Below are 17,740 nucleotides of genomic sequence, written 5' to 3'. Positions count from 1 at the left end.
AGACATTCCAGTCGCACCTTGCATGAGCTCAGGATGTCCCTGAATGCTTTTCAGCCAAAAAAAGCATTTCTCAAAGTGAATTGATTGTTGTATTACAGGAAATGTGGCAGTCAGTTTACTCATGGGAAGATCTCTCAAATAACCACACTTCTTAGATGATAACTAACAGAAAAATATTAACATGAGATTTTTTACAAATAGATCAGTTACATTGGTCTTAAATAAGATGAATTACTCTAGGTGCAGGATGACTTACTTTAATATTGCTTCATGAAGGCATAAAGCATAGGAGGAAGTTGTTACTGTGTTAGCTCTTTGAAAGAGCTATCTAATTAATGTCACCCCTTGTTCCTCCCCATTTCCTTCCACGGGCTCTTTTCCCCTAGCCCTATGAACTTTTCCTTTTCAATTATTTAGTTCGCTTTTGAACATTTTAATGAATCTGTTTCAATTACTTTTTCAGGCAGCATACTCAATATCAATATGGCCCACTATGTGAAAACAAGAAGTTGTCCTCATTGTCTCTAACTCTGACTAAGTATCTGATCTGTGTCCTCTTGTTAGCAAGCTCTGCTGCTAGTGAAAATAGTTTCTCTTTATTTATCTAAGGAGACTCATCTCTTCATTTCTGGATTATCCAGGATCCCTATCACTGCAGTGTATTTTTCTGCTCAACTGCTGTGCATGTTTTGTTCAATAGTGCTTCAGAAGAAAAGCTTATTCTTTGGTAAATGGTTTTACTATTGCCTCCTGCCTCCAAACCGTTTGTACCATTTTTTACCTTATTCTGTTTTATTGATATTTCTGGGGGTTAGCGCCCCTGAGCAGTATTCAAATGCCAATTCGAAAACTTTTCTGAGAATTAAAATTTAAACCTGTCAATATCCTCACCTCACCATCTCCCTCCCTCCTTCGTCTGCAGAGTTTTAAAGCCTCATCCAAGTGACAGCTAACCACTCATTCCCTGCTTATGTTATTCTATACTTCTCAGCTGTGGTGTTGACCTTGATCCTTTATCCTGCCTTCTGCAAATGCAATAAAAAAGAGATGTGTACGCATAGATGAAAAGTATTATTGGTTGACTTTTAAAAAATGAGAAGTTATAATGCTCAGTTCAGTTCACCTAAGTGTTTAACCTTTAGCATTTAATCCTCAGCCTTCCCTTTCCAAAGATTGCTGTCTTGATAGAGATGTGCTTTCAACTTTTAAGTTATTCCAGTGCAGTTGGCATGTCACACTAGCTGAAAAGGTAACCAGAGCTGGCTGGCACTGTATTCATAGAACATAGAACATTACAGCGCAGTACAGGCCCTTCGGCCCTCGATGTTGCGATGTGGCCCTGTCATACCAATCTGAAGCCCATCTAACCTACACTATTCCATGTACGTCCATATGCTTGTTCAACACATTCTAGTCTGGATGAAGTAGGTGCTGTGTTTAGGGTTTCCTGTGTTGATTGCTTCCAGTTCTTCACTCTTGCAAGATTCAGATTTTTGCTGCATTTCTACTTTACCAACAGCAACTTAGATTTGTACAGGCCCTTTAGTGTCATCTCGTGGCTTTCACAAGTTTAAAATTTAACGTTGGGCCATGTAAAGAGGCACAGAGGGTGCAGTGATTGGAACCATGTTGGCCTCTGACTACGAGGCCGTTGTTTGGGGTTGTTAACCTGTGCCAATCAGGAAAGCCCTGGCTGATCAATACAACCAGGAGATGGGAAAAAAGGCAAGAAATTTTTAAAAACCAACATATTAGATCTGACTCCGACTGGATGGCCACAGTCGGTGTATTATGCACAAGTAAATAAAAGGGTGACTTGGTGGTGGGATACCAGCCTTGGTGCAGTTATTTCAGAAGGTTTAACTACAAGCTTGACATTTGAGTGATTTTTAAGAAGATGGTGCAAGTTAGGAGCAAATTCAGAGTTTGGTCCCTTTACAACTGAAGGCATAACAGCCAATGTTGGGGTGAGTTGAATGGAGAGTGGACAAAATACCAGAACGGAGGAACACAAACCTGAGCAAGATGCAGGTGACCGCGCTTTTGTATGTGAGCCTAGACAGCCAGTGTTGACAGCTCTTTCAGTCTGCCCAATGGGGTGGAACTAAGGGTGACCTGGCTTTGGTCCTTAGTTGTATGATCTATTGGGGAGTCACTGGATTGCAGTCAAGGGTTGAAACTATCAAAGAAGCCTCTTACTTATCATTCAGGGATGTTAACCCCATCTTCTGGGCTTGTGGGCAGTCAGTGGCGTAGTGCTATTGCTAGACTATTAGTCTGGAGACACGGGTAATGTTCTAGGTTTGAATCTGACCATGGCAGATGGAATGTGAATTCAATAATAACCTGAAATTAAAATTCTAGTAATGACCAGGAAACCATTGTCAATTATTTGAAAAACCATCTAGTTCACTAATGTCCTTTGGGGAGAGAAGCTGCCGTCCTTACCTGGTATGGCTTACATGTGACTCCATACCCACAAGAAATTTGTTTAACTCTTAACTGCTGTCTGGGTAATTAGGGATGGGCAATAAATGCTGGCCTAGCCAGTGGTGCTCAAATCCTGTGAATGAATATTAAAAAAAACTTTGCATGCACCAGTAGTCAGCATAGTCTCCAACTCAGAATCGTGCAGGTACACCTCACTTGCGATATCAGGAGAATAAAACCCAGGAACTTCAACTGAAACTTACAGTGTAGGCCATTTTCTTTGACCCATAATATTACCTTGGGGCTGATCATATTCTGATTGAATAAATGAATGAGATGTCACCGAATCAGGTTCAGCTTTCAGTTCTTGTGCTCCTGCAATTAAAGAGTGTCAATCAACAAGTAAGGAACAGTGAATTGTGCCAACATTGTTCACCAGTTCAGTTTCCATTTGAATAGGGGGACGGGGGGGGGAGGGCAACAAAATGAATTTTCCCTCAGATTCCAATGTGCAAGGACAGAGTCTGTTTCTGCAGACAAGGAGTTGAGACCAATGTTACACATTTACGACCATCTCGTTTCCTTGTGGCTACAGAGCAGTTTAGGCAATGATTTTTATTTTTAATAGGTAATTGTCTTGGGTCAAAAGTGGATTAATTCAACAACTCATTAGTTGTTTTTCTAACCTTGTGATAACCACAGCTGCACCCTGTTATATCCCACTGAGGATATAACATTCGAACAAGGAGCAGGAGTAGGCCATTCAGTACTTCAAACCTGCTCTGCCATTCAATAAGATCATAGCTGATCCGATTGTAGTTTCAAAATCACGTTCCCACCTGTCTATGATACCTTTCACCCCCTTGCTTAACAAGAATCCATCCACTAAAATGAAGATCTACGGGTGCTGAGGATATGAAACAAAACAGAAATTGCTGGAGAAACTCAACATCTGTGGAGAGAAAGCAGAGTTAATGTTATCTGAAGGAGGGTTAGTGGACTCGAAACGTTAACTCTGTGTTCTGTCTACATGCTGCCAGAACTGATGAGTTTCTTGAGCAATTTCTATTTTTAAGAATCCACACACCTCTACCTTAAAAATATAAGGCTCTGCTGCAGCCACCTTTTTGGAAATGAGTTCCAAAGGCTCACGATCCTGTGTAACAAAAGATGTTTCCTCATCTCTATAATACCCTTACTTTTGAACAGTGACCCTGAGTTCAAGATTCTCCTATAAGAAGAAATGTCCTCTCCAAATCACCTTGTGAGATCCCTCAAGGATCTTGCATTTTACAGTCAAGCTGTTTCTTATATCCACTGGAGGTAAGAAAAATAAGCCTAGCCTGCACAGACTTTCCTTATAGGGCAACCCAGCCGTTCCCAGTATTAGTCTGGTAAACTTTCTTCGAACAGCTTCCATAATACTGTATGGCTAGCATGTATGGGTGTCAACAGGTGCATTTGCACCATCACACTTACACACATATCCCTTTGCACACATATAATCACTTACAAATATGCACACAAACACTCAAATACACACACGTGCACACTAACTCACCTGTCACCACTGAGGGACCAAGGTGAAGGGTCAAGACATATGGTGATGGAAATCTAAGATCAAAAAGAAAACTCAGCAGAGCCAGAACAAGTAATGAGGCGTTGCGTAATTTGGATTTTGAAAATATGAATTTTGTTTGGAGTTAAGTCATGCAGAACTGCAGTAGTCAGGCCTTGGAACAGAGTGTTACAGTAGGAGATGCTTTAACTAGTTTTGGTGAGAACATAGTGAGAGCAGGTAAGAGGAAGAATCAGCACAGCAGCACCCTTATTCTTCGGGGGAGCACTAACGATATGCATTTACAAGGTTAAAGACAAGATAGAAAGCTGTGGTGATAGATGTAGGAGCCTGAAAATGAGAGAGGCATTTAATAACGGGAGTTTAAGTGAAGTGTGAAGTAAGACTCACAGAATATACCCTGTCCCTATTTAGGTTGAAAGTCAGATGTCAGAATTACAAGAACACTTGTCTGTTAATTCTTCAAATCATTCCCTGAATACTTGTCTTCTGAGACTTTGATTTGGCTTAGCTCCAATCTATAAGACTGAGTTGAAAGGAATATCCTGACATTCTTCCATGTAACCTCTGAGGTATCTTTGACCAGAACTCAGAAGAAACACAATTCCAGACACCAATACTAATGTCACTCATCCTTAAGTATTTGAAGAAAACTAAATGTACAGTCTATAAAAGATGCAGCCAGAATGAAATCACTACAGTACTCTTATTTTACCCTCAGAGTGGACCCACAGTGATGGTCATTACCTCCAAGAGCCACAGACTTCTTATTGCTTTGTTATTAGTATCAGCTGTGGCTCAGTAGGTTGTGCTATCCCCTTTGAATCAGATATTTTCGAGTTCAAACCCCCACTTCATACTGGAGCACAAAACCCAGAATACACCGCATTGAGGGAGTGCTGTGCTGTCAGAGGTGCCATCTCTCATAAGATTTTTATTCATAGCTCTGCCTGCATTGTCAGGTAAGTGTGAAATATGCCATGGCACAAATGGAAGGAGTACAGGGAATCATTGTATTCTATAAATAATATCACTAAACCATGCCTAGTTATTCATCACATTGCTGTTCCAGGGAACTTGTCATGTGTAAATTAGTTTCAAAATTTTCTATATCTGCATAGGTGCAGGTGAAGGCCAATCAGCCCATTGAGCCTGTTCTACCATTCCTTACAATCATAGCTGGTCATCCCCTTCAAAGTCTATTTCCCTTGTTAGCCCATGGCCCTTTACATAAGTGGTATTTAATAATTTATCAGTCTCTGCTTTAAATATACTAAGTTTCCACAGTTCCAAAGAAAATTCCAAAGATCAATAATGCAGTTTAAAAGAAAATTCTTCTCATCTCAGTCCTAAGTGGCTTCCCCTTTATTTTGAAGTTGTGTCTCCTTGTTCTACACTGCCCAGCAAGGGGAAATATTTTACCTGCCTGTAAATATTTTGTGGGTTTCAGTAAAATCATCTCTCATTCTTGGCAGATCAGGAGAATACCTGACCAGTTTCCCCATGCTTTCTTCGTAGAACAGATCTGTCATCTTGGAAATGATTCGGTGACAACAGTGACTACATTGCAAAAGTCTTATGTTAACTGGCACTATATTATGCAGGTTTTCACCTTTGCCTATTGGACCTTTTTGTAGCCTTTATAACAGACCCAGTAGGTGCTGAGTATTAATGGAGTCAATTTTAATGGCTAGAAATCCAATCATTTCCACGTTTGCTTCTAGGATATTTGTCATTATGCGCACTCCCGCTGTCAAAATGATGATGATTATCGCCAGCCAGAAACTTTTGTTGGCTGGCACAACCCGTAAGTGCAGGGCCGGGGTTGGGTGCATGCTTCTTAAGCATAGACATCTGCATGTCAGGACATAAGGAAACCACATTCAAGTAGCTTGACATCTTTGAAGAGAATCTTGTGTTTCTTTATTCACCAATCACTCAGCTAACGTGCAATTGCAGCAAACAATTAATTAGAAGGGACATGTTACCCTTTACCTCAACAAGATTTGGGTACAGAAATAAAGGTGTCTTGTTTCAATTGTATAGAACCTTGGTGAGACCACACCTGGAGCATGCATTCCTTTATTGATCCGAGCATTGAGAATAAGAGTTGTGAGGTCATGTTGCAGCTGTATAGGTAATTGGTTAGTCCACTTTTGGAGTTCTGGTGCAATTCTGGTCTCCTTCCTATCAGAAGGATGTTTTGAAACTTGAAAGGGTTCAAAAAAGATTTACAAGGATGTTGCCAAGGTTGGTGGATTTGAGCTATAGGGAGAGGCTGAACAGGCTGGGGCTGTTTTCCCTGGAGCGTCAGAAGCTGAGGGGTGACTTTATAGAGGTTTACAAAATCATGACAGGCATGGATAGGATAAATAGACAAAGTCTTTTCCCTGGGGTCGAGGAGTCCAGCACTAGAGAGTATAGGTTTAGAGTGAGAGGGGAAAGATATAAAAGGGACCCTAGGGGCAACTTTTTCATGCAGAAGGTGGCGCGTGTATGGAATGAGCTGCCAGAGGAACTGGTGGAGGCTGGTACAAATGCAGCATTTAAAAGGCATCTGGATGGTTATATGGATAGGAAGGGTTGAGAGGGATGTGGGCCAAGTGCTGGCAAATGGGACTAGATTGGGTTGGGATATCTGGTCGGCATGGACGAGTCAGACCAAAGGGTTCATTTCTATGCTGTACACCTCTATGACTCTGTTGAATGCAGTTTTAATCCCTTTACCATAGCAAGGATGCACAGAGGTTGACCACTGTGTTTCCTGACATGACAGAATAGTTCTATGAGGGCAGATGATAATACTGAGCTTATATTGTCTAGAGTTCAGAAATAAATTAGAGTTGATCTCACTGAAGCACGTGAAATTCTGACATGGCTTGACAGGGTGGATGCAGAAAGGTGGTTTCCCTCTGTCTCAAGAAACTGGAGCAAGGAAATAATCTCAGAATAAGAGAGGAGCCATTTAGGGGTGACATGGGGAGGAATTTCTTCACTCAGAGTCATATGACACGGAAAGAGACTCTTCAGTCCAGGCAATCGATACCGAATATTCACTCAAGTGATGCTTCTTTGGAATTCTCTACCCCAAATGTTTGTAGATGGTTAATCATTGAGTATGTTAAGATTGGGATTGATAGATTTCTGAATACTGCTGGCATCAAAGAAGATAGGAAGAGTGTGGGGAAAATGATCCGGCATGATCTGGAATGGCAGAGCAGGCTCAGGGAGCTGAATGGCCTACTCCTGTTCCTGTGTTTCTGTTTCTTAGAAAACAGTCATGCTTGATGCTGCCTGCCAGAGACCACTGCCTTTTACACCCTTGAACCACTGTGACTGCAGTATTTATGACTTACAAGATGCATCACAGCAAATCAACAAAGTTGGCAGTACTTCCCTAACCTGCCTATCAACCTGCTACCATTGAATAGATCTTGAGCAACTTTGGTTTGGGAATATCATTATGAATTAGTCAATCGGATTCTGTGGGCATGTGGTGGCGAAATTTAAATTCACTTAACAAATCTGGATTTGAAAGCCAGTCTCAGTGGTGGGGGCATGGAACTATCACCAATCATCTTCAAAATCTGGGTCTGGTTCATGACTGTCGTCTAGGAAAGGGAATTTATCATCCTTAAGAGAAAGTGAGGGCTGCAGATGCTGGAGATCAGAGCTGAAAATGTGTTGCTGGAAAAGCGCAGCAGGTCAGGCAGCATCCAAGGAACAGGAGAATCGACGTTTCGGGCATAAGCCCTTCCTGAAGAAGGGCTTATGCCCGAAACGTCGATTCTCCTGTTCCTTGGATGCTGCCTGACCTGCTGCGCTTTTCCAGCAACACATTTTCAGCAATTTATCATCCTTACCCAGTCTGACCTACATGTGACTCCAGATACACAGCAATATGCTTGACTTTATTGACCTCTGAATGGCCTGACAAGTCATTTATTGAAAAGGCACTTAGGCTTACACTGTAAATAATCGGAAATTATCCGACGTCATATGAAAGAATAAAGAAAACAATGTACCCTTCCAACCTGTGCCACTGTCCTATGTTGTACTTGCAAAGCAGATACTTCCTCTACACTGGGTTAAATCCAACTAATTTGGTGACAGAACCCAGTCTAAAGACTGCAAGATGGCATCCAGCTATCAACTCAGCGGTTACAGATGGAGAATAAATCTGGTTTTGCTTTAGGCCCTCTTTGCAGAAAGATTTTTTTCTCTGCAAATCAGTTACTGTGTTCAGGTAACATGATACCATTATAACATTAACAGGGGAAAAAAGTGTCAATGTGTGAAACAAGTGTCTGTTGTAGTACTGAGCCACTCAGATCTTGGTCTTGTCCCTGGTCTTAGCTGCAGTTTTGATAAGAAGTAATGCAATTGCCCTCTATGTTCTTGATACAGAGGGCAGCAGTCAGCCTGGTTTTCCACTCCTGCTTTGTAAGTGGGCCTTTTTCAAATAATCTTTCTTGGGTTTTGAGCCTTGCTGGTAATGTTAGAATTTAGAATCCATCACTTGTTGCCCCATGAGAAGGTGGTACTGAACACAATGAGCTACTGAAATCCTTATGTAGAGGCACCCACAGTGGTGTTAAGGAACGAATTACAGGATATTGACACATGAATACTGAAGGGTCAGAGCTATAGTTCCAAGTCAAGATGGTGTGAGATTTGGAATTTACAAATGGTGGTGCTCCCATGTGCCTTTTGCCCTTGTCCTCGGTGGTGGAGGTCGTAGGTTTAGGTGATTGATTCAATGGGGGTAAATGGTGGTAAGGAAGTTCATTTTGTAAAAGGAAAGTCATGCTGTCAGAGAAAGAATGACCTTAATGGACTGAATGGGCTTCTGTTTCAAGCTGTCCTGTTATCTAAATTGGTGTGGATTCCATTCCAGCTGGGAGGAGGCAATATTGGAAAATGTCAAATTTCTAAACCAAGCATGTTTGCCAAATCTTCTGGAACAAGATGTGATAAGGTCATTGTCTTTAAATTGTGCTGGCAATTCCTACTGAATGATACACAGGGGCTGCTACACTGAACATTATTCCAAAACAGTTTAGTATTGCTAAATATGTGATATTGTCAGTCTGGAAGAGCCATCCATCAATTCCTGCTATTTGCTTAGTTTTCAGCTTAGAGTGATTGCACAGTATATGCAATGCTGCTTTGAGTATTGTGTTTCAGCTTCTGATAGCATTTATTTTCATCCCAGAGCCCACAAGGTTAAAGTCCAGTATCTGTACAAGTCTATCTCAGTCTATACAGCTCTATTCTCTCCCTTACCTTTTCACCCCCTCCCACCCCCTAAATTCTACTGGCTTGAAAGCGCAAGCATTGCCAGCAATTTGAAAATTTGAATTTGGTTCAAGAGCTATTTTACCTATACTGTGTGATCAAACATAGAACAATACAGCACAGTACAGGCCCTTTGGGCCTCCAAGTTGTGCTGACCTTTTACCCTCCTCTAAGATCAAACTAACCTATACACCCGTCATTTTACCATCATCCATGTGCCTATCCAAGAGTTGCTTAAATGTCCCTAATGTATCTGACATTTCTACCACTGCTGGCAGTCCATTCCACACACTCACCACTCTCTGTATAAAGAACCTACCTCTGGCATCTCTCCTCCAATCACCTTTAAATTATGCCGCCTCGTGATGGCCATTTCCATCCTGGGGAAAGTCTCTGGCTATCCACTCTACCTGTGCCTCTCATCATTTTGTACACCTCTGACGAATCATTCTCATTCTTCTTTGCTCCAATGAGAAAAGCTCTAGCTCCCTCAACCTTTCTTCATAAGTTGTGCCCTCCAGTCCCAGCAGCATCCTTTGCATCCTCTCTAAAGCTTCCACATCCTTCCTATAAGGAGGCGACCAGAACTGAACACAATATTCCTAGTGTGATCTAACCAGTGCTCTATAAAGCTACAGCATAACCTTGCAGCTCGTAATCTCAAACCTCTGCTAATGAAAGCCAACACACCATACACCTTCTTAACAACCCTATCAACTTGGATGGCAACTTTGAGGAATCTATAGATGTAGACCCCAAGATCCCTCTGTTCCTCCACACTGTCAAGAATCCTGCCTTTAACCCTGTAATCTGCATTCAAATTTGACCTTCCAACATGAAACACTTTACACTTATATAAGTTGAACTCTATCTGCCATTTCTCAGCCCAGCTCTGCATCCTATCAATGTCCCGTTGCAACTTACAACAGCTCTCCACATTGCCCACCACTCCACCAACCTTCATATCATTGGCAAACTTACTGACCCACCTTTCCACTTCCTAATCAATGTCATTTTTAAAAATCACTAAAAGCAGAAGTCCCAGAACAGATCCCTGCAGAACATCACTGAGCTCCAGGCTGAATACTTTCCATCTACTACCATTCTTTGTTTTCTATCGGCCAGCCAATTCTATATCCAGACAGCCAAATTTCCCTGTATCCCATGCCTTTTTACTTTCTGAATGAGCCTAACATGGGGAACCTTATCAAACGCCTTGCTAAAATCCATATACACCACATTTAGTGCTCCATCTTCATCAATGTGTTTTGTCACATCCTCAAAGAATTCAGTGTGGCTTGTGAAGCATGACCTGCCCCTCACTTAGCCATGCTAACTATCTCTAATCAAACTATGGTTTACCAAATAATCATAAATCGTGTCTCTCAGAATTCTCTCCAATAATTTGCCCACCATTGACGTAAGACTAACTGGTGTGTAATTCCCAGAGTTATCCTTATTCCATTTCTTGAACATTTGTCACCCTCCAATCATCTGATACTACTCCAGTGGACAATGAGGACGCAAAGATCATCACCAAAGGTGCAGCAATCTCTTCCCTCTTTTCCAAGTCCCGTCTTGCCCAGGGGACTTATCTGTCCTCGTATTGTTCAGAATTTTCCAGCACATTCTCCTTCTTAACATCAACCTGATCTAGCATATCAGGCTGTTTCACACTGTCCTCACAAATGACAAGTCCCTCTCACTAGTGAATCTGAAGCAAAGTATTCATTAAGGATCTCCCCTAACACCTCCAACTCCAGGTACAAGTTCCCTTCACTATTCCTGATCGGCCCTACCCTCACTCTGGCCGTCCTCTTGTTCCTCACATAAGTGTAGAATGCCTTAGGGTTTTCCTTAATCCCACCCGCCAAGGCTTTTTTTCATGCCCCCTTCTAGCTCTCCCAAGTCCATTCTTCAGTTCCTTCCTGGCTACCTTGTAAATCCTCTAGAATCCTGTCTGATCCTTGCTTCCTCAACCTTAAGTAAACTTCCTTCTTCCTCTTGACTAGATGTTCCACATCTCTTGTCACCCAAGGTTCCTTCACCCTACCACCCTTTCCTTGCCTCAGTGGGACAAACTCATCCAGCATTCGCAGCAAGTGTTCCATAAACAACCTCCAAATTTCTGTTGTGCATTTCCCTGAGAACATCTGTTCCATAGTTCCTGCCTAATAGCATTGTAATTCCTCCTCCCCCAATTAAATACTTTCCTATACCATATGCTTCCATCCCTCTCCATGACTATAGTAAATGTTAGGGAGTTGTGATCATGTCATCGAAATGCTTTCCCACTGAGCGATCTGACACCTGATCTGGTTCATTGCCAAGCACCAAATCCAATATGGCCTCCCCTCTAGTCAGCCTATCTACATATTGAGTCAGGAATCCTTCCTGACAAAATCTGATCTATCCAAACTATTTGGACTAAGGAGGTTCCAATCAATATTAGGGAAGTTGAAATCACGCATGACAACAACCCTGTTGCTTCTGCACCTTTCCAAAATCCGCTTTTTAATATTCTTCAAGAAAGACCCAAGGTAATCATGTTCTTTCTGAACTATTGTGACTGACTTTCTCAAGCATTTACTTTTAATGTCACTGTAATTTCCCAAACAGTCCATCTCTATCATCTCCTGTCTTCACTTTCTAAAAGTGCTAACAGACTGCTTCTAAATTGAGATATCATAGACACTTGACCACCTCCCTGTGTACCACACGTGTGCCTGGTCTGTGGGGTTTTATGAAAGTTGGTGTTGTTTTGATTCTTGTCCATACCCACCCTCCAACAGTGTAATGGATGGTCATGTTGGACGTGTGATCTTCCCACCCTGCCTTGCCCAGCCCTGAGAAATGGAAGCTCCCTCAAATGAGAACGGTGATTATAGAACATTTGATGGATCAGCCCGGGCCTTGCTGTTCTGAGCATCAAGAGGGATGCTGCCATCTCATTTGGAATTATTGCACAGCAGCCCACACTCCTTTTCAGTTTAGTCTGTGATTGTATTATCTTCATGTTACTAACTAATAGTGGAAATACATAGAATGATGTACAGAATGGTTTAAAACCTGACTGCCAATGTAAGGGAAAAGAGAAAGCTTGTTATGTATAGCATCTTTCAAAACCTCAAAGATCCTAAAGATATTTATGCTCAATAACAGACTTTTGCCAGTATGTAGGAAACTATGCCAAATGGCATGAGCATTCTCAGAGCAGGGGTTCATATTTGCTGTGTAGCATTTCAATTGCACTGGCAATGCTTTCACACAGCAAGAGCATTATCAACAGTACAGGAACAAAAGAATTCTGTTCAACCCCTCAAATTTGTTCCAGCATTGAGCTAGTTTCTGAAGATCTCTAACTCGACTCCAGCCTTTATTCTAGACTGATAGTCCTCCTACTGTCAACTTCACTCTTAATTATCAGTGTGACCTATCCTGAAGCACTAACTGAGTTGGAATGCTGAGGATTGAAGCCGAACTCCAGAACATGAAAAAGGGCCTGAACCAGCATCCCAAAGTGTCAGATGAAAGAGGTAACATCCTTCAAGTCAGATATAAGAGCAAGGACCCATCTGCTTGCTATGATGACTGAGATGAACAAAAAAGATTTCATTGGATTGTTTAAAGGAAACAAATCAGTTTTACCATTGCAGGATTGTGTATGTCACACTATTGAGAACACTCTCTTTAAGGCCACAATTGAAATAGAAACCTTACCAGTTTCTTTTAGTTGGTTTCCAGTCATTCTGTTCCAGATTATAGTTCTTCATGTTCAGCTGCATGGTTTAGGGTCAAACATGGCATCTTTAATTGTTTGAGCTTCAGTTAGATGCTCCAGTTTTAATGTTGCAGTTCTTGTTTTTTAAATCTCTCCATAGCATCACCTCTTCTCCATTTCTGTAAACTGTCCAGCCCTACAACCCTCTGTGTCTCTGCACTTCTCCAGTTTAAGTCTCTTGCACATTGCTGAAATTAATGGCTTCACTATTGGAAGCCATGCCTTTTAGCTCCCTTCATCCTAATCTCTGATTTTTTCCTCTTTAGATCTCTCAACCTCTCTATCTCTCCTCATTTAAGAATGCTCTTTATAACCTGTCTCACCTGACCTACTATGTCCTGATGTAGTTTGGTGGCAAATTTCTTGTTTGATTACACACTCGTGACTCACTTTAAAATGCTTTGCAATGCTAATGGTCCTGAAATACTGCAAGATGTTATTGTAAATAATTGGATTTATTTTATGTACTCATGCGTTTCCACCTCTGGATCTGTTATTTATTATTTGCCAGTTTTCTAATAACCTGACATTAGTTTCAAACATGTCAGATAATTCCATGCTTAGGGGAATTCAGAACTATCCTAATTACCACATGTTTTCCTGTCCCTCGATAGCACCTTGTGCATTATGGGACCATTCATTCCTATTAACAGCTCATTATCTCATAAATCTGTGAAAATACAGTGAAGACAGGCTGGTAGGCACTGGGTTTATTTTTGATAAACTAGATTGCAATATTCTGGCAAGTATCGATGTATTTATACATACAATTTGTACATGGAGAAAACTGTCAACATTGAGGACTGACAGTTCTTGAGCACTTGTGTTTGACTTTCGTGGAGCTAATGGAATATTGTCCCAGGTCATGAAGATTATTTGGGATGATTATTGCCCATGAATGTCCATCTAAATTGCTTCCTCTCAAAGACCTGACCTACTTAACCCATTCATCTTCCCATTCCAGTAACCCAGCTAACACTTTCGGTTTCTTTCAATTGTAAATGATAATTCAAATTTAGAAAGCTCTTCTCAACCATATCTTTCTCCAAAATTCCTCTCTTATTGCTGAAGCTAGCGTGCAAGAAAAGCAAACTTCAGTTTGTAACTATATAACGACTTTGGTGTTCATGGCAAGTCCTAGTCTCAGCAGCATTATCTCAGAAGAATATGGCTGTATATTGTAACAGGTCAAACTGCCATTTAGTAAATCAAATAATTGAGGTGAGGGGGTGGATAAAGGGCTCCATGTATTTACTGTGTTTCTATTATCATGTTCTTGCAGTGAGAGAAGTAATGTCACTGGCAGAAATGTTTAGAAGCTTTATGAAATAGAAACAAGAGTGGGCCATTCAACCCATTAAGTCTGCACTAACATTCATAATCATGGTTGATCTCCTATCACTGCATTTTGCTCCACTCCCTCCCCATATTGTTGAGCGTTTAGTGTCGAGAAATCTATTTATTTCTTAAATGTATTTGGTGACTTGGCCTGCACAGCCTTCTGTGGTAGAGAATTCTCTGATATCACACAGGGGAATGGTGTCACTAGCAGAGGGCCATGATGTTGTTCAAAGAGTGAGATCATAGGTGGAGGGCTATAACATTGCTAAGGGAGCAATGATGTCACTGGATTCAGCAATGCTAGTTATTCCCACACAGCTTCTGAATCATTAGTCTGAAAGCATTTGACCTGCTGTAAATGGAAATTGAGATTGTAACCTGTAGGGCAGTAGTTTCTGGAAACATTTGTGATGACATGATTATGAATGGTTAAAACTCTTTCAAGACTAAAATTTATGCACCTAATTATGAACCAGTTGGAAAAGTTGTGTTGAATGGCAAATTTTATTTTAATAAAGATGTTTACTCTGAATTGACCTTAACGTCTCCTGTGCATCCTCCTCCTCCTCCCCCCTCACTGATTCTCACTGTATTGAAGACAAAACTCAGCATGCAGTCATTGTTTTTTGGGTGCTGATAAGGAATGATTTAGTTGCTATGGGACTCCTTATCTCACTGTTACCACCAAATCCTCTTGGGTTTTAAGATCCTTAAATCATTAACAAAATGTAACTTGATTTTGTTTACTTCTGCTACCTTTGCTCTGATTCGGCCTCTGTATTTCAGTAATAATGTTCCTGTCTCCTCAGGTATTGGAGGTTGTCCGCTCTAACTATGACACACTGACACTAAAGCTCCAGGATGGGTTGGATCAGTACGAACGTTACTCAGAGCAGCCCAAAGAGGCAGCTTTCTTCAAAGAGCTGGTAAGAAAGCATCATTTGTCCCAGGCAGACAGATTCTGTGCAGTTAAAGACGAGAAAGAAAGATCGTGTATTTTTGTTGGGCCATTCATGACCTCAGGGCATCCTAAAGTATTTTGCAGCCAACAAAGTACTTCTTGAAACATAGTCATGGGCATTTGGATTTTCCGTATTCCAAAGTTATAGAGTCATAGAGATGTATAGCACGGAAACAGACCCTTCGGTCCAACCGTCCATGCCAACCAGATATCCCAACCCAATTTAGTCCCACCTGTCAGCACCCGGCCCATATCCCTCCCAACCCTTCCCATTCATATACCCATCCAAACGCCTTTTAAATGTTGCAATTGTACCAGCCTCCACCACATCCTCTGGCAGCTCATTCCATACACGTACCACCCTCTGCGTGAAAAAGTTGCCCCTTAGATCTCTTTTATATCTTTCCCCTCTCACCCTAAACCTATGCCGTCTAGTTCTGGACTTCCTGACGCCAGGGAAAAGACTTTGCCTATTTACCCTATCCATGCCCCTCATAATTTTGTAAACCTCTATAAGGTCACCCCTCAGCCTCCGATGCTCCAGGGAAAACAGCCCCAGCCTGTTCAGCCTCTCCCTGTAGCTCAAATCCTCCAACCCTGGCAACATACTTGTAAATCTTTTCTGAACTGTTTCAAGCTTCACAACATATTTCCGACAGGAAGGAGACCAGAATTGCACGCAATATTCCAACAGTGGCCTAACCAATGTCCTGAACAGCCGCAACATGACCTCCCAACTCCTGTACTCAATACTCTGACCAATAAAGGAAAGCATACCAAGTGCCTTCTTCACTATCCTATCTACCTGTGACTCCACTTTCAAGGAGCTATGAACCTGCACTCCAAGGTCTCTTTGTTCAGCAATACTTCCTAGGACCTTACCACTAAGTGTATAAGTCCTGCTAAGATTTGCTTTCCCAAACTGCAGCACCTCGCATTTATCTGAATTAAACTCCATCTGCCACTTCTCAGCCCATTGGCCCATCTGATAAGATCCTGTTGTAATCTGAGGTAACCCTCTTCACTGTCCACTACACCTCCAATTTTGGTGTCATCTGCAAACTTACTTCTCTGTGACAAAACCAGACTAACCATATTGCAATCAGAAAACAATAACTAAATTCACACATCTTCACTAAGTTGTGCACAGCAAGGTCCCACTATTTAAGCACCTATTCGAGACGGTTCAGGGAATCCCTTATGGGCTTGACCTGTAAGCCTATCTTGATTCATCCTGTAGATTGTACTCTGTGATAGTCTGGAATATAAAACTCTTACAGACAGTTTAGTTTAAATTATTAGCTTTATTTACCAATGGCATCAATGTTACACTATAATATAGATACCTACAAGCCAGGCTTGAGCTAAGGTTTTAAAACCATTAATAGAGTAGCAGTGCCAGCTCTTACCCCTAAGAGCTCTCTCAGGCTGCTCCTCTTATTGCTGCAAACAAGCTGGCTTTGTACAGAAATTGGTAGTGAGATAATAAAAATACTACGGTCTTACGAGGGAAGGCTGAGAGAATTGGGTCTGTTCTCATTGGAAAGAAGAAGGCTAAGAGGGGATTTGATAGAGACATACAAGATGATCAGAGGATTAGATAGGGTAGACAGTGAAAGTCTTTTTCCTAGAATGATGACATCAGCTTGTACGAGGGGGCATAACTACAAATTGAGAGGTGATAGATTTAAAACAGATTTAAGTCAGAGGCAGGTTCTTTACTCAGAGAGTGGTAAGGGCGTGGAATGCTCTACCTGCTAGTGTAGTTAACTCAGCCACTTTAGGGAGATTTAAACAATCCATGATGCAATGATGATGCAATAGTGTAGGAGGATGGGCTTAGATTAGTTCACAGATCGGCGCAACATCAAGGGCTGAAGGGCCTGTTCTGCGCTGTATTGTTCTATGTTTGTAGAGGAAGAGAAACTCATTGACAGGTCTGAGTAAGCTTGACTAATTAGACTACACGCACATCAAAGTGGGAAACCCTGATCAAGCCAGGCCCCAAATGGCCAATTGCTTTTAGCTAGATAAGCTTCTTTTTTAACAGTACATCGGAACAAGAGACTGGTCTAAACTATGTGGAAAAGGCCATGAGGTAACCTTGTCCGGGCTAACATGCCCAGTAACATTGTCCTACAAAATGGCTTTTTTAAAAATCATCTTAGATTCCCAAAATGCAAATTAAATTCATAACATTCCTGGATCTTGAGCTCCAGGGAACAACACAAAAATAATTCAATCCATAACAAGCAAGTGTGCACTCAAATCAGACCACAAAAAGTTAACTTTTTCACCAGCTTCTGTCCTGTCTCTCCCTCTCTCTATCAGTGTCCCTTGAACCCTTAGG

The 17,740-nt window shown here is 41.5% G+C and overlaps 1 protein-coding gene across 1 annotated transcript in view; it reads left to right on the top strand.

Annotated features, from left to right (window-relative positions):
• armh3 (armadillo like helical domain containing 3) overlaps window positions 1–17,740 on the top strand; it is a 152,537-nt gene that overhangs the window by 132,568 nt on the left and 2,229 nt on the right. Inside the window, exon 25 of the mRNA XM_043712942.2 lies at window positions 15,239–15,355. Within this exon, the coding sequence (XP_043568877.2) occupies window positions 15,239–15,355 (117 nt within the window). The remainder of the gene's footprint in view (window positions 1–15,238; window positions 15,356–17,740) is intronic.

This window comes from Chiloscyllium plagiosum, unplaced genomic scaffold, assembly GCF_037043375.1.
Source record: "Chiloscyllium plagiosum isolate Xiang-an unplaced genomic scaffold, Cpla_swu_hap1 HiC_scaffold_22, whole genome shotgun sequence".
NCBI lineage: Eukaryota > Metazoa > Chordata > Chondrichthyes > Orectolobiformes > Hemiscylliidae > Chiloscyllium > Chiloscyllium plagiosum.
This window is presented reverse-complemented; position numbering and strand designations above follow the sequence as displayed.